The sequence below is a fragment of the Pelobates fuscus genome, chromosome 2, assembly GCF_036172605.1.
Source record: "Pelobates fuscus isolate aPelFus1 chromosome 2, aPelFus1.pri, whole genome shotgun sequence".
Taxonomy (NCBI): Eukaryota; Metazoa; Chordata; class Amphibia; order Anura; family Pelobatidae; genus Pelobates; species Pelobates fuscus.
Window position 1 is genome coordinate 19,118,407 of NC_086318.1, and position 24,521 is coordinate 19,142,927.

The window sequence follows — 24,521 nt, forward strand, 5'->3', positions numbered from 1 at the left end:
CTGCATCCTTTACTAGAGTGTCTCTTTACCCTGGTTTTTCATTGCTGACTCCACCTATCCACCTCAGTACAAGCATATTGTGATAGTTGTTATGTTGTATCTAGCAATGCTTCACTCGTTATTCACCAATAACAAAATGTATTTCTTTATTGCAGTGTCCTGCTTTCAGAGAACCCGCACTCATGCTGAAGAGCGTCTCTTCAAACATTTATTTATTGGATATAACCGCTGGTCCAGACCGGTCCCCAATACCTCCGACGTTGTCATTGTGAAGTTTGGTCTGTCTATTGCCCAGTTGATAGATGTGGTGAGTACAGTAAATCGTATGTTATGAATGATCTATAGATTATCTTTATGTCTCGAGTTGATGTCTTTCTTACATGTTTATTATAATAATCTACTAATCTTAAACCTTAATCTTAAATGGTTTATTTAGTAAACAGTTTGCAGTAGCGATAACCAATTATCCAGGGATAGAAACATTTTTGGAACACCTGAAATTTGGTTGGATGTTGGTTCAGCTTGGCTGAATGGTGATTCTGGAAGTGAATCAGAATAACAAACCAATGTATTTTAAGGAGCTATCTGCTAATCTAAAAGCCCTTTTCTTAATCTTGATCTATCAGCTGCTTAGTAAATAGCTCCCTACCTAAACTTGCCTCCCGTATGTGGTATTTCCATATTTAAATGCACCAAATTAGGAAGCTATTTAATAAACAACTTATTAATTTGGTATCCCTAAATAGTGTCAATCACACATAGGGGGGCAGAATAAAGGAGCTATCTACTAACCTAGGGCTTTTCTTAAATTTGATCTCTCAGTATCTTAGTAGATAGCTCCCTAAATAAAACGGGTACTCCACTGGCTGGGAGGCATGGGGACACTGAGACACTTGGGGACACTGTGAGACATGGGGGCACTGAGACAATAGGGACATTGGCTGGGAGACATGGGGACACTGGGAGACATGGATTTCCATACTTAAAGGTACCAAATTAGAGAACTGATACGCCTTTTGTATCTTAATGAATACACCCCTCTAATAGTAATTGCCATTATTTCTATTCATTATCTTTCCTCCATTGAGCGCCTCCATTTTGTTCTCCTCTGCCCCGGTGTCTGCGGTGTGCCCTTCTGTGAGATTCTTTGGACTGATGGATTATGGCTGTATCGGCTTAGCAAATTAAATTGAACTTTGCTTGCCCCTCCCATTTCCATAATTTGCCAAATATCACTCTTCTCATGAAAAAAAGTATCCCTACTCTATCTTACGTATAACTAAAAAACTAGAGAGAATTACAGAAAAAAATAAACCAAGGAGAAAATAGAGGGGCAAGAATGATTTATTTAAAAGCAAAATCTGCAATGTGACAGAGTCGCTTTAAAGTCACATTGTATCTCAAGCACTGCCAGGGCCGGATTAAGAGCCCAGTGGGCCTGGTGCTGACAATTATGACGGGCCTAATTACAGAATCTTATCGATCAAAAACACTAAAACAGTCATACCTCCCAAGCGTCATGTATCTGATGGAGATGGTGTTGGAGGGAAACTCAAAGGATGCAGCTATAAGAATACACATACTCTAATCTCTCTCTAATTCATGCTTTCATCTTTCAAGTAAATCCATTGTCACGATTCGGGGAACCCAACACGCTAACACACACACACACAGAAAAGGTGCAGTACCTGACCTTATAGTGGCCGGGCTAAACACACACAGAATAGTCAGGAGACAAGCCGAGTAAGGGGAACCAGAAGACAGGATAACGAGAAACAAGCCGAGGTCAAAGGGTAGGAGAAAGTCACAAAGTCAGATTAACAAGCCAGAGAGTACGTAACCAGAAAACACAAGTTCAGTATCGATACTAGCAAGCAAAGACCACAACAGGGCACTGAGAGACAGGAAAGGTAAGTATTTATATCCTATACTTAATTCTGATTGGATAACTTCCAATCAGTATTAACAATCACACGTGGGGGATATCTATACCCCCCACTGTGATTGTTGCGCTGTAGCTTTAACGCCGAGTCACGTGAGTGACCCCGGCGTTCAGATATCAGTGCCGGCTCCCAGTGTGCAGCGTTAGACATGCTGCCCTTGGGAGGAGGAGAGGAGGACGCGAGCGGCGTGTCAAGGGGAGAGGACGTCGCTCGCTGACCGGTAAGGGGAGAGGGAACCGCAGGCGGCGACGGACCAAGGGTGAGTGCTGCGAGAGGATTGCAGCCTCCCCTCACAGCTGCCCGCGGAGCCCTGACATCCATACCCTCTAACAGCAGTGTCCAGTGAAGCAGGAAGTCAATGGGCGGGGTAAAAGGGTGGGCCACTGACATGAATCACGTGACCAGAACTGCCAAAAGGGGCGAGCATGCCCAAAAAGGGGGCATGTCTGTCCAAAGAATTGGACGCCCAGTCCCCTAGTCTTCCAGTGTCTCAGTGTCCTCATTTCTCCCCGTGTCCCCATGTCTCAGTGTTTCCCTTGTCACTAGGATACTAGGGGACACCGAGAGACATGGGGACACTGAGACACCAGGGAAAACTGAGACACTTGGAGACACTGGGAGACATGGGGCACTTGTGGATACAGACATGGGGAGCAAGTCTTTGTCAGTTGTTTGTCATCTTCTTGTTTTTAAATATACAGGTACTTTGTCAAATTCTGTTCATATAATTTTATTAGGTCACTTTGTATCCCAATTTAAAAAAAAAAACACTCTCAACACATTATGACTTGACTTTTGGCTGACCTCAGTCTGACTAAAATCATCAAAAAGTTATTAAGCGATAGAAGCTAATTATTATTCTGCTAATGCTACCAGGAAGAGGAGACCAGTAACACAACAATAACTGTAACAATAACACATTCAAAATATACAGACATAATTAGGAGATATTTAATGTGCAAAAAAATAAATAAAGAATAAAAGAACTTAGCATGTTTACTTTTATCTAGGCTGTAGAAATACGCCCTATTTAACCCCTTAAGTACCAAACTTCTGGAATAAAAGGGAATCATGACATGTCACACATGTCATGTGTCCTTAAGGGGTTAAATGGAACATGATCATATGGGATACGACTTATCTCCACCTACCTTTCTACAATCGCACCTCTAAACAAGTAACATTCAAGCCAAGGACCTACAGTAATTTGTTGTATCAACTGCAGTGTGACAAATGTTGAATATAAATCGAATATTAAAAACAAACAGCAGATTGTTTTTCAAGAAATGAAGAATGGAATTATGCATTCAAAAGAGAATGTAAATAAGTTAACATAAATAATAAATATTTTTTCTCCTGAAAGTATAATTTGTTTGGATAAGAACAGAGATCAAAATATGCATTTAATCATGTTATTTTAAAGGTAACGATTCTCTGATGAATCCGATAGTTTCTCTAGCCTCGATTATCCGCAGAATAATCCCCAATCCCCATGATTTCACGTAAAAAGAGGATTACACATATTTTAATGTGACCAAATAATAGAAGGGCCACTTTAATTTTCATCACTTTGAAGAAATCCCCAGCAATAGCTCGGAATATTGAATAGCGTATTAAAATATATAAATAGTGTTCCATTCCTTGGTGCAACTTGCTTCATGCAGCATTCAAACTAAATAATGGTACATTATTGTATTTTTATACAATATTTCACTTCAAAAGATGTGTTTTACAATATAACTGGCCTGATCTCACAAAACATTAAAACCTCAAAACGTTTTTGTCAATTTATTAATATAAATCTATAAATATAATAATTTAATAACATCAATATAGTCACATAACTTCCCTCTTTTTCTTGGTGGAGTGAATCATGCGTGTACTGGTTACTATAGGAATTGGGGAATAAGATCTTAAACTCAATTTGCTCTTTTGAAAAATGTACCCATATGAAAAAAGAGATAGAGAATAATTATGTAAAGTATGACATTTTTGTGTAAAAAGTTGAATTCTCTAACAGGACTGAAATCTCTCTTGCATATCAAACCTCAGTGGTCTACTCAGATGTAATATTTTGTTGGCAATGGTGGGGGAGCTACGTACAAGTGTGAAAAAAGTTAGTATGGTAATATTGTCTCCTGGACATTCGACTTACCTTGAAAATAGTTACCAGGATAACTTTCATTTATGGATTCACACAGAGAGGCAAGCTAGTGTAAGTGATGCATTTATATTAAAAAAAGTAATATCGAAAGACGTATATTAATATAAGCCGGCAGAACTTTCTCTTACAGTAGACTGGCTGCTGAGTTCCATTCAATGGATATAAATATTGAGGCACGGAGATCCAATTTTCTATCATTTTTTAGCCATAAATATTAATATGTTTCCCTGCTGCTGCCTTAAAGATTTTGTTATTTATTGATGGAACTGGATCACCTACTGGGTAATCACAGACAGTTGGTAGGAAACCTTAATTTCCAGATAAGTATATTTTTGTCAGCCCAGTTGGAGTCTGTTGGCCGGAGTTATTCCCATTTTGCCTCCTGATAAGGCTTTCAATTAGTTTGAACCAGCACACTCTTTCTTTCATAAGCACTTAACCGATTAAAATTACTTCATCATAGAACTCTTGTTCTCTTCAAGCTGGGAAAAGCAATCTAGCTGACGGGGACGATAACCTAGAACCAGAGAAATCCGTATAATGCACGAACGATACATTCTACAGCAACTTGGCCGGACCTGACTAGAACTGATTAAATTGCTTTTTTTTAATATATATTTCCAATAAATAACACAATTTTCATTTTTTTTTTAGGATGAAAAAAACCAAATGATGACTACGAATGTGTGGCTGAAACAGGTAAAATCTTTCAGGGTGGAACAAGTACATTTATGTTCCTTTGCTAAGGTGCCATGGAACATTGTTCTTTAACTGCTGCAAAATGTAATTAAATTCATGGGAAACTGATCATTTTTATGTATAAGAAAAAGCATTATGTGACAACAATGTAATTTTATTAGTGGGGGTGAATGGCTTATCCAGTCTGCTCCATGTCAGGAAAGATTCCCTTCATCTCACTTTGTATTAAGAAAGAGTTAAAGCGATACTCCACACAGCTAAAGCAGTTTATTTTGCTGAAGTGCTTTATGTGTGAAGAGTGTTTTAATTTTGTACCAAGTCCAGGTTTCATTAGAAATTGACACTTTTATACATTAACCTTGTTATGTTCCCTGACTGTCAATCAGACAACAGGTCCTGTTACTTCCTGGTTTGTTTAGCTCAATGGAGCTAAATGCAAGAGGCAGCAATTGCCCAGAGTACCTGCCTTGCAAAGACTTCTCATTGAGCTGCATTGGGACGTCTGTGATTGGACAGCCAAAGAAAGCCTGGGCGGAGTTAGAAGGGGAGGGCTTTTTTAAACACTGCAGACAGTAATATGCAGCTTTTGCAAGCTCTTTTTTAGATATACCCTGAAAAAAATTCTTACTAATATGCATGCATGTTTTCATTGGGGTATATCTACACATTTGTTAAAAAATGAAAATTGTTAGAGAGTAACTTTAAAATTCCGTTGACTCCTCAAATCTCTCTACAATACTCTGCTGGTTGGCTATTTCATGCAACCATGACTCTTTCTATAGGACAAATGTACTAAGAGTTCAAACGCTAACACATGAGCTATTGTTTGAGCTTGGTAGCAACCTTGAGTCAACAGCTTCAAAATAGCTTTAACTCATGAAACTAAACTCTGGAGTTGAACCATGTTTGAAATGAGCCCACCAATGCTGAACTGCTCACAAGTTAATTCGTAAACACTTTATTAGCTATTAAACTGTGGAAGCATTGTTGAAAAATTGATCAGTGGATCGATATGAACCAGGAAGAAGATTGCCGTGACCTCGTTCCCCACCCTTTGCACATCTGCACATTAATTACGTATGACAAACGCTTCAAATCCATCCCAACATGCTACAAGGTGGCAGCGATCAGACGTCTCACTAGACAGGACGCATAGTAAATTGATTAGATATTTATTAGGGCGTCTGTTTGTTCAGCAAATAAAAGAAGCGTTTGCATTCTTAAATTAGGTTTGACATCGATATGTTTCATATCTGCTACTTAGACATTTTATTCAATAATTTTCAATGATATCTGACTATGAAATGACATTTAGTGTATTAAGTGATTTGGGTGGATTAAGTGGATTTATTCTCCCTTAGTAATAAAAAGAAAATGTTCTCTGATAAAAGGTCGGAGCTTGTCGTTGTGATGTTTTTTTGGCAGTGATGATAAGAGGTTCAGTTATTGTCTTCATTATGAATTCGGTTGGCACTGTTAGTGTCTATATTTCTTTGCCCACATGATAAGGAATGTGTTCTCTAAATTCTCCAAAACATCAGCTAGTGAAATTATTGGTGTACAGTACGATATATATAAGAGCAAGACAAATATCATATTTGCATGTTTATTTACTCATTTTAAATTTTCATAGAGTGTATATTTCTTATCCTTAAAATGCAGAACAAAAAAGAGGTCAACTTCAGCCAAAAGTAATCATTTAACCCTTTTACTACCAAATTATTTTTTTTGTCTGAAAAAAATGTTAGTATAACATTCATTTTAAAAAATGGGATGCCTGTCGGCAGAGCCTGACCACGGAAATGAGCGGTCGCACTAGCTTGTAGTTCCAAGCTTTCTGCGGCAAAAACGGCTAATATTTTGAGCCCTTACCCTCCATACCTGGCCGAGGAGGTCCCCTTGGAATCCCCAAATAACATGGGGCACAGATCGAAAAAACTGATGCCAGATAAGCCTACCCTAGGGCTGACTATCGGAGACCTGTGGAAGCAAGCACATGCGGCTCAAGAAGACATACGGTGGAGAAACAATCTAAAGGTCACAGGGGTCTCAGAGGAAATCCCGGAGGCCGAATCGCCACACTTAATGAGATGCCTGCTGACGGCCTTGCTACCATCTCGGCAGGTCAAAGCTTAATGGACTTTTTCAAATCCCCAAACCTGCCAAGGCACCAACTACATTCTCAAGGGACCTAACCTTTCCTGCAGCTCCTGTCAGCTCCCTTCTCTCTCCTCCGGTCCGGTCAGCTCCCCTGTCAGCTCCCATTGTAAGTCTCACGAGAGCCGCGGGGTCAGAGCGTTGCCACAGGTTACCGTGGCAACGCTCTGCGCGGCAGTGGAGCTCACAGGGGAGCTGAACGGACCGGAGGAGAGAGAAGGGAGCTGACAGGAGCTGCATGAAAGGAGCTGCAGGAAATGCAGCAGCTACTGGTAAATTTCTAAATAAAATTAGATCCTAAAAAAAATTATATTAATTGAATATTTATTTACAGTGTGTGTATATAATGAGTGCAGTGCGTGTATGAGTGCAGTGCGTGTATGAGTGCAGTGCGTGTATGAGTGCAGTGCGAGTGCAGTGTGTGTGTATGAGTGCAGTGTGTGTGCGTATATATTAATTGAATATTTATTTCCAGTGTGTGTATATAATGAATGCAGTGTGTGTGTGTGAGTGCAGTGTGTGTATGAGTGCAGTGTGTGTGAGTGCAGTGTGTGTATGAATGCAGTGTGTGTGAGTGCAGTGTGTATGAATGCAGTGTGTGTGAGTGCAGTGTGTATGAGTGCAGTGTGTATGAGTGCAGTGTGTGTGAGTGCAGTGTGTGTGAGTGCAGTGTGTGTATATGAATGAAATGTGAGTGTGTGTGAGTGCAGTGTGTGTGAGTGCAGTGTGTGTGAATGCAGTGTGTGTGAGTGCAGTGTGTGTATGAATGCAGTGTGTGTATGAATGCAGTGTGTGTATGAGTGCAGTGTGTGTATGAATGCAGTGTGTGTGTATGAGTGCAGTGTGTATGAGTGCAGTGTGTGTGAGTGCAGTGAGTGTATATGAATGAAGTGTGAGTGTGTGTGATGCAGTGTGTGTTTGTGTATGTGTTGGTGGGCATTTAATATATTATTAATTATTATTATTTTTTTATATATTATTATTATTTTTTTTAATTATTATTTATTATTTAATTATTATTAATTTTTTTTTAAATTATATATTTTTTTGTCCCCCCTCCCTGCTTGATACATAGCAGGGAGGGGGGCTCCTTCCCTGGTGGTCCAGTGTCATTGGTAGTTCAGTGGGGGGAGAGGGGTGCTGGCAGAGCTGTACTTACCTTTCCTGCAGCTCCTGTCAGCTCTCTCCTCCTCCGCGCGGTCTGTGCAGCTCCCTCTGTCAGCTCCCAGTGTAAGTCTCGCGAGAGCCGTGGCTCTCGCGAGACTTACACTGGGAGCTGACCGAGGTGCTGAACGGATGGCGCGGAGGAGGAGAGAGCTGACAGGAGCTGCAGGAAAGGTAAGTACAGCTCTGCCAGCCCCCAGTCTGTATTATGGCAATGTAAATTGCCATAATACAGACTATGACTCGAGTATAAGCCGAGTTGGGGTTTTTCAGCACAAAAAATGTGCTGAAAAACTCGGCTTATACTCGAGTATATACGGTAAATAAAATATTAAAATAATAATAATAATAATAATATAAAAAATAATAAAAATGCCCACCCCCCACCAAGGCTCTACATCACATACACACACAGCACTCATACACACACACACATTGCACTCATATACACACTGCATTCATACACACACACTGCATTCATACACACACTGCACTCACACACACACACACACACAGCATTCATACACACACACTGCACTCATACACACACTGCATTCATACACACACACTGCACTCATACACATACACTGCACTCATACACATACACTGCACTCATACACACACACACACTGCACTCATACACACACACACTGCACTCATACACACACACACTGCACTCATACACACACACTGCATTCATCCACACACACTGCACTCATACACACACACACTGCACTCATACACACACTGCATTCATACACACACACTGCACTCATACACACACTGCACTCATACACACACTGCATTCATACACACACACACACTGCACTCATACACACACACACTGCACTCACACACACACACACACACACACACTGCACGCATACACACTGCACTCATACACACACACACTGCACTCATACACACACACACACACTGCATTCATACACACACACACACTGCATTCATACTCACACACACACTGCATTCATACTCACACACACACTGCATTCATTATATACACACACTGTATTCATTATATACACACACTGTAAATAAATATTCAATTAATATAATTTTGGGTGGATCTAATTTTATTTAGAAATTTACCAGTAGCTGCTGCATTTCCCACCCTAGTTTTATACTCGAGTCAATAAGTTTTCCCAGTTTTGGGGGGTAAAATTAGGAGTCTTGACTTATATTCGGGTCGACTTATTCTCGAGTATATACGGTCCCTTCCACAATGGGAAAGATAAAGCTGCGGTCCTCACAGCCTTGAGAGGAGAATCGCTTTTCCAATTTGAAAGCATGGTGCTCTTATTCTATGCCGACTTATCGAGTGGCACTAAAGCCTGGTGTAGGTCACTTCGACAACTCACCTCCTTGCTCCAACAGCAAGGCATCCGTTACCGCTGGCATCAATCCCGAATGCTTCGTGTCCAGCATGGAAACGGCATGCATTTTATCCAAGACCTCCAGAGCTAAGCAGCACTACTGCGAGATTTGGGCTTACCTCAGGATTCGCTCACTCAGATGGGGACTCACACTACAACCTCATCCCACACCTGCAATCCGACAAGAATCAACCCATTTATGCCGCAAGGGGCAACACCGGACTCATAGGCTGCTGTCACCACCTAAATGGAAACTCATATTTCCCTCTTAAGCTACAAGCATAAGGCCTAGCACTCCGAATCTGTTTTACTTTATGAATTACTTAACTTTTATGATGCAGTACTTTCGACACAGATGTTTTACTTACCATTGATGGTATTATTAATTTGAACCTGGAACAAACGCACTGCTGTCCCTTTTGTACCTAGGGTTTAATGTGGCTACTGCCGCTCCCATTTTTATGCTCTCCTGACTTACCTGCAATATTCTAGTTCCTATGTTACCCAATGGTCCTCACCTCTAGCAATAATCTCAATACCATGGTCTTGACGAGTAGGTACCTTAACATTTTTGTTTACAATATTAGACCTGTGTTACTGTAATTCCTTATGATTATACCATCTACTCATGCATAGATCGCTTGATGTTTAAACCAAAGACTCCCGTCTAATCAATGTCAGTTTGCATAGCTTGTTTATACACTGTTTATTTACACTGTTTATTTGTGACTGCCCATTGATATATACCGCCAGACTGTGTTATATTAAAAGAAAGAGTCTGAGATACCCAGTAGTGTATTGTGCATAACCGCTGCATTATTGCTAAGTATACATAACTCCTTTTTTCTTATGTGTACTGTACCCTTCTGTGCCTCACCTAAATAAAAAAATGTTTTATAAATGGGATGCCAATCTAACACATAAAAATATATCCTGATATATGTGGGGCCAGGAGCGGGGCTGTTCTGTTCTCACGGCCTGCGCATGGATCGAGGCCGGTAGGGTAGATCACAGGATTAAACTTCATAAACCCTCTGATTATCATGCACGTTAGGGTGTGGCCAGGAGCGGGGCTGTTCTGAGACATTTTCAGTGACTTACTAATAACAATGTATACAATTAAATTGTTATTTGGAAGATCAATGTGTCTTATTTACACAGACTGATTTCTAAACATAATTATTGTAGTTTAAAGACACATAACTGGGAGTATTATTACTGTGGGGCTCTGTTATACACTCAGACACCTTACTGGGAGTATTATTGCTGTGGAGCTCTGTTATACACTCAGACACATTACTGGGAGTATTATTGCTCTGGAGCTCTGTTATACACTCAGGCACATTACTGGGAGTATTATTGCTCTGGAGCTCTGTTATACACTCAGACACATTACTGGGAGTATTATTGCTGTGGAGCTCTGTTATACAATCAGACACATTACTGGGAGTATTATTGCTCTGGAGCTCTGTTATACACTCAGACACATTACTGGGAGTATTTTTGCTCTGGAGCTCTGTTATACACTCAGACACATTACTGGGAGTATTATTGCTCTGGAGCTCTGTTATACACTCAGACACATTACTGGGAGTATTATTGTTGTGGAGCTCTGTTATACACTCAGACACATTACTGGGAGTATTATTACTGTGGAGCTCTGTTATACACTCAGACACATTACTGGGAGTATTATTACCGTGGAGCTCTGTTACACACTCAGCCACGTTACTGGGAGTATTATTACCGTGGAGCTCTGTTACACACTCAGATACGTTACTGGGAGTATTATTGCCGTGGAGCTCTGTTATACACTCAGACACATTACTGGGTGTGTTATTGCTGTGGAGCTCTGTTATACACTCAGACACATTACTGGGAGTATTATTGCTGTGGACCTATGTTATACACTCAGACACATTACTGGGAGTATTATTGCTGCGGAGCTCTGTTGTTCACTCAGGCACATTACTGGGAGTATTATTGCTGTGGAGCTCTGTTATACAATCAGACACATTACTGGGAGTATTATTGCTGTGGAGCTCTGTTATACGCTCAGACACATTACTGGGAGTATTATTACTGTGGGGCTCTGTTATACACTCAGACACATTACTGGGAGTATTATTACTGTGGAGCTCTGTTATAAACTCAGACATATTACTGGGAGTATTATTGCTGTGGAGCTCTGTTATACACTCAGACACATTACTGGGAGTATTATTACTGTGGAGCTCTGTTATTCCTTCAGACACATTACTGGGAGTATTATTGCTGTGGAGCTCTGTTATACACTCAGACACATTACTGGGTGTGTTATTGATGTGGAGCTCTGTTATACACTCAGACACATTACTCGGAGTATTATTGCTGTGGAGCTCTGTTATACACTCAGACACATTACTGGGAGTATTATTACTGTGGAGCTCTGTTATGCACTCAGACACATTACTGGGAGTATTATTACTGTGGAGCTCTGTTATAAACTCAGACATATTACTGGGAGTATTATTGCTGTGGAGCTCTGTTATACACTCAGACACATTACTGGGAGTATTATTACTGTGGGGCTCTGTTATTCCTTCAGACACATTACTGGGAGTATTATTGCTGTGGAGCTCTGTTATACACTCAGACATATTACTGGGAGTATTATTGCTGTGGAGCTCTGTTATACACTCAGGCACATTACTGGGAGTATTATTGCTGTGGAGCTCTGTTATACACATTACTGGGAGTATTATTGCTGTGGAACTCGGTTATACACTCAGGCACATTACTGGGAGTATTATTGCTGTGGAGCTCTGTTATATACTCAGACACATTACTGGGAGTATTATTGCTGTGGAGCTCTGTTATACACTCAGACATATTAGTGTGAGTATTATTGTTGTGGAGCTCTGTTATACACTCAGACACATTACTGGGAGTATTATTGCTGTGGAGCTCTGTTATACACTCAGACACATTACTGGGAGTATTATTGCTGTGGGTCTCTGTTATACACTCAGACACATTACTGGGAGTATTATTGCTGTGGAGCTCTGTTATACACTCAGACATATTACTGGGAGTATTATTGTTGTGGAGCTCTGTTATACACTCAGACACATTACAGGGAGTATTATTGCTGTGGGTCTCTGTTATACACTCAGACACATTACAGGGAGTATTATTGCTGTGGAGCTCTGTTATACACTCAGACATATTACTGGGAGTATTATTGTTGTGGATCTCTGTTATACACTCAGACACATTACTGGGAGTATTATTGCTGTGGGTCTCTGTTATACACTCAGACACATTACAGGGAGTATTATTGCTGTGGAGCTCTGTTATACACTCAGACATATTACTGGGAGTATTATTGTTGTGGATCTCTGTTATACACTCAGACACATTACTGGGAGTATTATTGCTGTGGGTCTCTGTTATACACTCCACCAACTATATGGACACACCAACTATATGGAGCTCCTAGAAAAAAGGGACAATGGAATAGGAAAAGGGCTCCACGGGATGTGGGCACAGATTATGGACTGTCCCTTCTAAATAGAGAAGGTTGAGAGGCATGATATCTTAACACAGTAATTTTCAGCTTACACATTACAAATATATACATTTTATTTTTAATTTATTTGTTTATCCTTTATAGAAATTATTGAACGTTGGCATTCACAGTGAAGGCCTACCTGCATCTTTTATAATGAGTTATATGACCCAAAGTCAATTAGATCCCATGTAGCATAATATCTTATGTCAACCATGGTTTATATAAACTAATACACAGATTAGTCACTAAAGTGTGACTTGTCAATAATTCCAAGTGAACTAAAGAGGATTTCAAAGTTTTCGAAACAAAATAGTTGAAATGGAAAAGCTCTTCGAGCAATATATGTTTTCAGTACGTCAATATTGTTCTAAAATATAAAACTCACATTGAATTCACAATTTACAACTCAGTTAAGAGCCTAGTAAATGTTACTTTTAAAGAGAATACATATTATCTGTGCCAATGATTCAGCAAAAATGCAAAAACATCCTCTTGCGTCCCAAAAAGCCTTCATAAAGGCTCCCATCATCTTTACACTTTATCGTGTGAGATCATGAAACTCGTTCGATACCTGTATAGTCCTTTCTAATATTAGCACTCCCCAAGTGGGACTGAATAGAATACCAACAGAGAATCTATAATGAGTTCACAACTGACACTAAAACTTTGGTGAACTCAAGTCCCATGATGCTCAGCTAGAAGACTGATGGACTAAGCACCATTGGAAACAAAAAGTGGAAGATTTACATTTCTGTGGTCTATATTTATTTCTGGCAAATCAAGCACAGTCTCACGTCATGATTCTTTATTTACGGAATGCAGGGAACATAATTGGTTTAGTGTTTAATTTGCACCAGAAAAAGACGTAACTGTGAAATGAAAAAAATGTGATGTCTTATGGTAATCTAATTCTACATGGTTAAAAAAAGCCTTTTTTTTAAAAAAAAAAAAAAATAGATTTCTGAGAAGGTGTGAAAATACGTGTAGAATAAAAATAGATGAGAATTGGCCACTGCAGAGTGATAAAAGGCCCTGGCTTATTCTTCGATCAATATCAAGACCAATAGCTTGGGCATTTTTTAAACTTTTAAACTAAGATAATTTCTAAAGTGGGTAATAATTTATTATTTGGGACCAAACTTTCTCCAACTTTTAATAAAAAGTGCCCTTTCGTATTTCTATTTTTTATAGCTCCTGAATTAAATATTAAAACTCCATGTAGTTTGTGACTCATTGTTATCTCTCCAGTTTGTATTCATCCCACGGTAAGTAGGTGTATCAAACTGGTATTGTAGGAGAGTCAAAATGTATTTTATTTGCCGACAGCAAAAAAATAAAAATAATGATTAAACTTACTGCTACAGTGTATTTTCCATTTTATTTTCAGTAATTCATGGATTATATTTTAAGTTCATTAAATCTGTACAACCGCTATTCCAATTTGTAATGCAATTATGTTGTTTGCGCACCCTGATTTGTGACTGAATTAATTTATTCCAGTTCTGCATTACTGATGGCCTGCTTATCCCCTTTCCTCTTAACAACATAAATATTTAAGTTAACTCTTATTTGAATTGCAAAACAATGCAAATTAAAATTTTGGACATAAAGTTCCCCTCACCTTTCCGTTTGCTCCAATTCTATTTTCTACTCGCAAGAAAACCAGTATCCATTCTGCCCCTTTTTATCTCTACAGAACTGTATCCCTCCTCATTAGCAACAAAGGAGGGTAGGAGGGAGTGAGAGCTCTGGGTATATGGTGTACACAGAGGGGTTTTGGGCAGGTTGCAATATCAGCCTGTAATACTCAGCACTTTACTCATGTACTCACGTAAAGTGATGGGCAGTACAGTGAACATTTTAGAAAGTAGAGTATTTAAACATTTTTATTTATCTAATTTTCATACCTTGACTGTATGCCAGAAATTGTATTTATGCATACACTGATCAGCCACAACATTAAAACCACTGCCAGGTGAAGTGATTATATTGTTACAATGGAACCTGTCAAAGGGTGGGATATATTAGGCAGCAAGTGAACAGTCAGTTCTTTAATGCCATGTGTTGAAGCAGGAAACATGGACAAGCAAATTGACCTGAGTGACTTTGACAAGGGACAAAATGTGATGGCTAGACAACTGGGTCAGAGCATCTCCAACGGCAAGTTTTGTGGGGTGTTCCAGGTATGCAGTGGTTAGTACCTATCAAAGGTGGTAGAGGGAAGGACAACCAGTGAACCGGCATCAGGGCTCTTTGATGCACATGGAGAGTGAAGGCTAGCCCTTCTAGTCCGATTACACAGAAGAGCTTATGTAGCTCAACTTGATGAAAAACGTAATGATGGCCAAGATAGAAAGGTGTCAGAACATACAGTGCATCACAGTTTGCTACGTATGGGGCTGCGTAGCCACAGACCAGAGTGCTGACATTTCATTTCTGCTGTGACTATTGTTCATCTGTTATTGTTTGTGTGATATTTTATCTTCTCCTGGAAGGTTTGGGATTTAGTCTTTCCAGTTCCATTATAGTATGTGGGACATGATAAGATATCTAACAGATATATTAGTTTTAATCTGTTTTGAAAACTTTAATATATGACCTTCATTTTTATATTAACCCAAGATATTTACTCTTTAATGAGCAAACTGCAGCCTGATAATTTCAATATTAAACTTCATAAACACTCTGATTATCATGCACGTTACTGAATTCCTATTCGTAATATGATATGCACAGATTTCTTTAATTATAATTCAGGAAAGATGTTAGATGAACCCTGTCCACTTCCAAAAGTGCCTTCAATAGGAACATGAGCATCGGAACTGGACCACGAAGCAATGGAAGAAGGTTGCCTGGTCTGATGAATGACGTTTTTTTAGATCATGTGGATGTGCTCCATTTACCTGGAGAAGAGATGGCAGCAGGATGTACTGTGGGAGGAGGCAGTGTTATTCTATGGACAATGTTCTGATGGGAAACCTTTGGTTCTGGCATTAATGTGAATGTTACTTTGACATGTACCAACTAACTAGAGATAGTTGCCAACCAAGCTCACCCCTTCATGGCAATGGTGTTCACTGATGGAATCTGACTCTTTCGGCAGGATAATGCACCCTGCTACACTACAAAAAACATTCAGGCCCTACCTAGCAACTTGCAGAACTTAAAGGATCTGTTGCTAATGTCTTGGTGCCAGATACCACAGTACACATTCAGAGGTTTTGTGGAGTCCATGCCTCAATGCATCAGGGCTTTATTCGCAGCATGGAGTGGACTTATACTATCTTAAGTAGGTGGTTTTAATGTTGTGGCTGATCAGTGTATATGCTAATATTTTAGACTGGTCCCAATCTCAAAAAATATATTTCTGTAAAGGATAGATTAATAAATGAAAATTACATAAAAATTGATATAATTTATTTTTTATTGTATCCTTAAAAATAATTCCATAGCAAAGATTGTTGTGTAATGAGCTAATAATGCACTTATGCGCTCCCAATAAACAGTACCCTTTACCTTATTATAAAGAACTTTGTAGTAAAAAGTTAAACTTCTCTATTGAAAGTTTTTTGTTTTTTTTAAATGGTAGATTTAGCATTTACAATGTGCACAGGAAAAAACTAAATGTGTTTTTAATTCGTTGTTTTTATTTTTCAAACTTTGTTTCTTCCGAATTAAGATTATTATTTTTTAATTAACTAATAATGTAACTATCAAATATTATTTATTAAATAATGTAATTACTAAATGTGTTTTAATATTTGCAAATTGCAGAAATGGGTATTTTTTTTTAATAAAACTATTTTACAGAGTCTCAGTGTGTGTGTAAAATTATAAATATTTTATCGCCAATAAAAAATACAAATAATAATAATTGAATTCCCACCACGACCCTGACGTTTAATTTCTGCTATGATTATTGGTTGTCTGTTACTGTTTGTGTGATATTTTATCTTCTCCTGGAAGGTTTGGGATTTAGTCTTTCCAGTACCATTTTAGTAAGTGTGACATGATAAGATATCTAACAGATATATTAGTTTTAATCTGTTTTGAAAACTTTAATATATGACCTTCATTTTTATATTAACCCAAGATATTTACTTTTTAATGAGCAAACTGCAGCCTGATAATTTCAATATTAAACTTCATAAACCCTCTGATTATCATGCACGTTACCGAATTCCTATTCGTAATATGATATACACAGATTTCTTTAATTATAATTCAGGAAAGATGTTAGATTAACCACCGGAACACATACTTACCATGATTCACACTGACTCATCAGCTTCCATTGTAGTAGTTTTGAGAAATAAGAACCATTGATATAATGACCCCTATTTCTCCTCACTATCGCCATCACTTTAAGAGCAGAATTCCTTACCTGTAGTATCAATCAGCCTCCTTGCTGCAATTTAGAAACTATTTAGCCCAGATAAAAAAACTAAAGCTGTCAATCAAATGTAACCTATTCAATTTAGCTTATAAAAGGGTAACTTCCTATGCATTTGTAGATTGTAAACTCTGTGGGATCTCTAATATCAGATCGCTAATATCTGCATCCTAATGTGTCTCTGATTATACGTATTTAAAGGCAAACTCGGTTCTGTATCTCAGCTCCGGTCAAACCCGCCATTAACTGACTTTCCATAACTTTATCTAAACTCATTTCATAGTGACCTGATGAGTACAGACTCCAAATTAAAAGGATGCAATTTACATTTGATGGGTATTGTAACCATTACAAAAGATAACCGGTAAGTTCATGTTGAGTAAAATACCCAGGCTTCCATTATCATCGTTGAGACATCAAACGTATCTTGGGGAATCAGATGGGTGTAAGACATAGGCGGGCGCACGGGGTGTGCTAGGTGTGCCTGGGCACACACTAATTCTCACGGCCTGCGCATGGATCGAGGCCGGTAGGTAGATCACAGGATTAAACTTCATAAACCCTCTGATTATCATGCACGTTCCTGGATTCCTATTCGTACTATGATATACACAGATTGTCCATGCAGAGCCGGTGCTATCTGAGCATCAGCCCTGCTGTGTGCCTTCATGGGCAAGTGGGGAGATCAAAGACTAGGACCACCATGGGTTGCAGCAAGGATCCCCCCTCCCTGGCAAAAGGTAAGAAGGGAGGGGGCTATTTCCTAATCTGTCACCCCCACCCCAACACACAATCCCTCCAAAAAAATGCAAACACAAAGCACCCTCACACCCAGCACACAGCACCCTCACACACAAAGCACACTAACAGCACCCTTGCACACACAGCAGTGTATGTATATATGTGTGTGTGTATATAAATATATATATATATATATATATATATGTGTGTGTTTGTGCTTTAGGGTGCACACCCTAATACAATAGGCTGCACATGCCAATGGTGTAAGATCAGCACTAGCTTACAATACACACAATAATAATAATAATAATAATAATAATGATAATAATAATACACACAATAATAATCTAATATGTATGTTTACAGATATAGATATTCATTTTTTTAACTAGTATGTGATGCTGTCTGAGGACTTTACATTCTTTAATGTGTGTTCACTGAGTCAATGGGGGCCCATGCGGTCTCTATAGTTAGATCCATGGTAACAGCACCTATGTGTGATACGTCTAGTAAACGCATTACATTTTTTGTGTGTTTCAGGAATGGAACGATTACAAGCTGCGATGGAACCCCGCAGATTTCGATAACGTCACTTCGATACGAGTGCCATCGGAAATGATCTGGATCCCAGACATTGTGCTTTACAATAAGTGAGTAGCTATGTTAGCCTTACACTTTTATTATTTATATAACTCTTTCTATGGCTGGGCACATGTTTTAGATAGAAGATCTGGCCGACCAGTAGAATTTTATATACTTTTCTAGTTTACCTGAAATTCCCATAAAGTAGATGTACAAAAATAAATATGTCTGCTTTTCATAACATTGCTTCAACGCCCAATAATTTAACTCCACTGTGCAATGTGTAGTAGTGTATCACAGAGCTCCACAGCTACATATGGCAGTGTGTATGTATATAGTGGGTACACTGTATGTATATAGTGGATGCAGTGTGTATGTATATAGTGGATGCAGTGTATGTATATAGTGGGTACACTGTATGTATATAGTGGATGCAGTGTGTGTATGTGTAGTGGATGCAGTGTGTGTGCATATAGTGGATGCAGTGTGTATGTGTATAGTGTATGCAGTGTGTATGTGTATAGTGTATGCAGTGTGTGTATGTGTAGTGGATGCAGTGTGTGTGTATGTGTAGTGGATGCAATGTGTGTGTGTATAGTGTATGCAGTGTATGTGTAATGTATACAGTGTGTGTATGTGTGTAGTGTATGCAGTGTCTGTGTTAGTGTAGTTCATGTAGTGTGTGTTTATGGTGTTAAATTAATTAAATGTTGTGAAAAGCAGGGTTTTTTTTTTTTTTTTTTTTTACTATGTTTGTTCCCCCCACCCTGCCTCTTACCTGTGGGCAGGGAGGGGAATACTAGATTTCTTGGTGGTCCAGTGGGGCTGTAGGGCAATGAAGAGGGGGCCCCGGGAGTGTAACCTTACACCTCTCCTCTCGCAAGCCACAAGAGTGTGTGCCATGGGGAGCATTACCAATGCAACATTTCTTGCAGCTCGTGTGAGGAGAGGACCTGCGGCTGGAGGTTTAAGATTACACTCCGGGGACACTGAGTACAGGGAGTGGAAGTGCTGCTCGGTCAGCATTGAATGAGTGAGTGTGGGTCCCTGCTGCCTGCCTGCTTACCATGCAATAAGTACTGCTTAGTTAAATTCTGTGGGCTGGGGGGGCGTGGCCTGACTGTGAAGCTGTGCAGACGCACAAACCATGAGCTCCTGGTTCTAAGGCCGATTTCTGACTAAAAATGGGCTCAAACTACATAATTCTGATCCCCAACTCACCGCATCTTGCTCGACAGACACTGGCGAACAGGGGGATACCACAAATGCCCAGAAATGACGCCGGAATGACCAAGCTGAGGCCTGGGGCCTATACCAAGCAGGGCAAGGGAGAGGCGGCCGCTCTCCCGGCCCTAAACCACATGCAGTACCCGCAGCACATGGCTACCCCCCCCTAGGACCGGTGGGGGTTATCCCGGTCCCAATCGCCTCGACTGGCAAGCCTCTGTGGACTCTAAATGCGGACACCGACCCCATCCACACACCGATCTCGCAAGCAACACATAATAACAAAATGGCGGACACGCAGTCCCGAGCACAGTCTGGGCCTTCACTACAAAGCCCCGTCACAAGCGACTCCCTCACTACCCGCCTGGACGTGCTGTTTGAGGCCTTCTGGGCAAAGATCGCGGCCCGACATAAGGAAGAGCGATCCAAACTGCCGGAGATCGGAGGTACGGGGGGCCAACAAGGCGATACCGACCGGAGGGGGACCAGACTACCCTCGGGCAAAGCCATGACAGTACAGCCCAAGTATCTCCACACCAGCCCATCTGGGCTAAGGGCCACCAGGGGATCAACCCCAGAGCATCGACCACATAGGTGGAGACCCATCCGCCGACGGCGGCACACCACCAACCCCAGGATCTCCAGACCGACCCCGAAAGGGAGGGACTCGGCCTTTGGTAGTTCCCGAGTCCGTGGCCACAAGATGCCGGCCCTGCTACATGCCTGGAGCGTGAGGGCACAACTGGGTAACTCCTGGCCGACCGCCAACCTCGACACTATCCCACACAAGCTCCAGAGGGCACAGCAGCATGCACCCAAGGCGAAGGCTATACCAGCACACCAGCAGCAGAGCCCAATACAGCCATCAGCAACACGAAGGTGGGAACTGCCGGAGTCCAAGCCTCAGCCCTGCATCATATCTCGGAAGCCATGGAGAGTTGACACAGACCAGCACAGCCTCAAACCTGGGACTCAAACGGGTAACAATACACCCTTCCTCACCTGGCCCGTTAGCGGCATAGGCTAAGAGACACAGGAGAGACCCTCGCTTAACTCAACACCAGACTCTAAACACTGCAGCGCTGCAGTTTCTCCTTAATCCCCCAAGATATTGACCCTCAGTGGCCGCTTACCTGGTTGGACATTGATGTTTCTTTTTATGTCTCCCCACTGTTGCCGAAGGCCAGCTTAGTTTAGCAAGGTTCCTACCCTAAGCATTTACTTCCCAACCGCCCACATGTCTAGCATGTACAGCAAGTATGTATAGTTACTATAAACTTGAATTACCATGTCTCTGCTCAGCTTACACCTTGCTATATGGTCTGACATGTCACAAATACCTAAGCTATGTGTGTTCTATTCCTACATAATTTACTAAGTGTTTTGGTATGTTTCTTAGGCCGGTTGCCCTCGTATTTAATCTTGTCTTCAGTTGCCAATGTGATGCTATTATGCCGCCATAATACCCTCTAACTACATATTAACCGCTGACATCATATTCTCAACAACAGTTACTGCTTAACCTTTAGCCTGTCACCTAACCACCTATAGACATTGGGCTTGGCGGCCTGACACTCATGCATAATCCGCATTCTTCGCACTCGCAAACTCCAGACATACATCATACCTATTCACTGTAGAAACACGTGTTCAACGGCAAGACTACACTCTATGTTCCAGTTACTCTTTATTAATGAATCTCGCATTTGCAGCAAAAACTAGCCTACTCGTAACGAAGTTAATCGTGCATATAACCTGTCATATAATTAAAAAATGTGCAATTGTTTATCGCCACGACATTGTATACGTTACCTTGCCTGTGTCTGCTGTTGTGGCATCACAGGACTGTTTGTAATCTTAATTGCACCAAAAATAAAGAATTAAAAAAAAAAAAAAAGATTACACTCCGGGGCCCCCTCTTTATTGTACATACCGGCAGGGACCTGGAACTGCACATGTATATAGTGGTTCTATATGTGATAGGGTGAGTGTGTCAGAGCGAGGGGGGGTGAGTGTAGCATGGTGGGAGGGTGTGAGTGGTTAATGTAAGTGTGGCAGGGTGAAGGAGATTGAGTGCGTGGCGGGTGATAGTGTTTTGGGAGCTTGTGATTAAGTGATCAGTCTCCCCACACTGTAATACCTTTTTGTTTTCATGCATTCCCGTATATTGGGCAGGGAGGGGGTAGCAATCGATTCCCTTTGTGACCCAGTGATCTCCCTGGTAGTCCAGTGGCCTAGCTATCCAGTCTGTTTCTCCACCAGGTGCAGAATTGCAGACCATAAGGGAGTCATCTCAAGAGCTCCAGCACTTAAAGTGTCCAAGGACTACCGTGGTACCTGCGGAAATGCTCTGATAGGCCGACGATCACTGACAACTACTTCATGGTCTGCAACTCTGCATGCAGCGGAGCTGCCGGCCAGAAACTGCTGGGCTGTCTCCCCCTGGGCAGACTAAGTGGAGGGGCCCAGAACCGGGCAGCCCATAGGCAAGCCGCCGAGCCCCCTCCCACAGTCAGACCCAAAGGATCAGTCTGCCCTAAGGTGAGTTAGGTGGACGTACCTCCTCAGTGAACTCCTTAGCACCCACCTAACTCCCCTAATTAGAGAGAAGTCTGTGTTTGCTGGTTGTAAATAAATACATTTATGATTACATTTCTAAATGTGCAATAGTCTCCATGGAAACTATTGGACTCTTCTTCCTGATTGCAAGACTTTTAAAACTTTGGCCTTGCTATATTTTGAATGTGAGCAGAATTTGTAATAGTTTGTTTTCATGCAAGAATTCAGAGTGCTATCATAAATCTAATATGTCATATCAATTTAATGGTTTAATGAGATGAGATCACAAAGACCCGTGTTGATGTCTGTCAGGGAATTTCAGCCTCTACCCTTTGCATATCAAAGTACCGTAATTATCTCTCTCTATTTGCACGCAGCACATTAAGAATGCATAATAATTTAAAATGATGGATTTTTTTAATTTATTTTTTTGTGGTTTATGCATAGTCCTTAAGACCAGGGCTTCACACTCCCTAATAATATATACACTGGCTTTGTATTGAAATTTAAGATTTTTTTTTATATTCTGTAAAGACCAATTATAGATCTAAAATGATACTCAAAGACTAAAGATTATACTCAAAGACATGCATTGTTTTGCTACATAACAAATTCACCATGAGTAAAATGTAAACTCATGAACAAAAAAGAATGATACACTCTGCTCCCTTCTTTAAAGGTACAATTTTACCAAATTAGATGTTAAAACCTGGTACAACCTGTTTTTATCTGGTTTTATCACAAACCTGTTTTTATCACAACCATTGGAAAGTTCCAATTTCAGGGTCCTGTCACACTGTCCTCCACATTTGGGGGCATCACCAGGGACAGGAGTTAGTTCACTGGCAACACCCCTTTTCAGGATGAGCGAACCGCATTCCGATCTCATACCTTGTTGGGTGTTGTGTGGTATGCGCAATGCTACTAAATCTAAGCCCAATGTTGCAGATAATAAGCCATATCCCACATCAGCAAATTAAATAGTTACTAATGTTCATTTAATGGAACACTGAAGTGTAAGGAAAAAATCCCTGTGTTCCTAGCACGATAGCGCTCTAGTCCCTGTTTACATTCAGGGCCCACCTTTTGCAAATCAAAAATTAGGGAAAAAAGAGCTTTTAAATGATTTTTTTCCATCGCCGAGACACCCTCGGTGTGTTCACCACGCATCATTATAGAGGTGTTGCTTCCATGATGAATGTCCAACCCAGTGCTCCTCATGCAGAGCTTGGTGCATTCGCATCCAGTTCAATTCTTCTCATAATAAAAAAAAAATTGCATTTAATCCTTTCTTATAAGCATCATTTGATCACATGACAAGTTTCACTCGGTTGTTGCTGTGCGAGCGCCTCTAGTGGCTGTCGAGAATATCAACAAATGGAATCCTCAGCAATCGGCAAACTAGCTGAACATTTTGTTTTATTGAGCAGGGCAACGTTTTGACACATTAAGCATCTTTTTCAAACCGCAAACAACATACTTTGGTGAATTCATAGCAATCAAATCAATAGAAAGTTTATATCAAATGTTCACATTAACCAATGAGAAAGCAATTACAAATGTTCTAATCATGTGGTCACTATCAATCACAAAACTGCCTTAGATCTAACATGTAAAAATGTTTAAAGTTACAGTGTTTTATAATATAAGCACATAATATGTCACATACACATAAAAAAAAACATAAAAAGTGATATACTGTATATCTAAGCTATGCAGAAATTACAAAGAGTGATACAAAGAGACTCCCTTAAGATATATTTTTTTTAACGTATACTTGTGTATTATTTAACATTTTGGGTTTTTAGCTGTTTTTAATTTTGAGTTTTACATTTTTAATCTATTGGGGAGATATATTTAATGGTATGTCTTATCTTTTTAGTCTTATGAATTATTTATATTATAGTATTTAGCATGGGTTTAAACATTTATGTATATATATATA

General features: G+C 40.2%; 1 protein-coding gene across 1 annotated transcript in view; it reads left to right on the forward strand.

The window, feature by feature from the left end:
- CHRNA2 (cholinergic receptor nicotinic alpha 2 subunit) overlaps nt 1-24,521 on the forward strand; it is a 108,761-nt gene that overhangs the window by 58,786 nt on the left and 25,454 nt on the right. Inside the window, exons 3-5 of the mRNA XM_063441981.1 lie at nt 156-307; nt 4,762-4,806; nt 18,749-18,858. Of these exons, the coding sequence (XP_063298051.1) occupies nt 156-307; nt 4,762-4,806; nt 18,749-18,858 (307 nt within the window). The remainder of the gene's footprint in view (nt 1-155; nt 308-4,761; nt 4,807-18,748; nt 18,859-24,521) is intronic.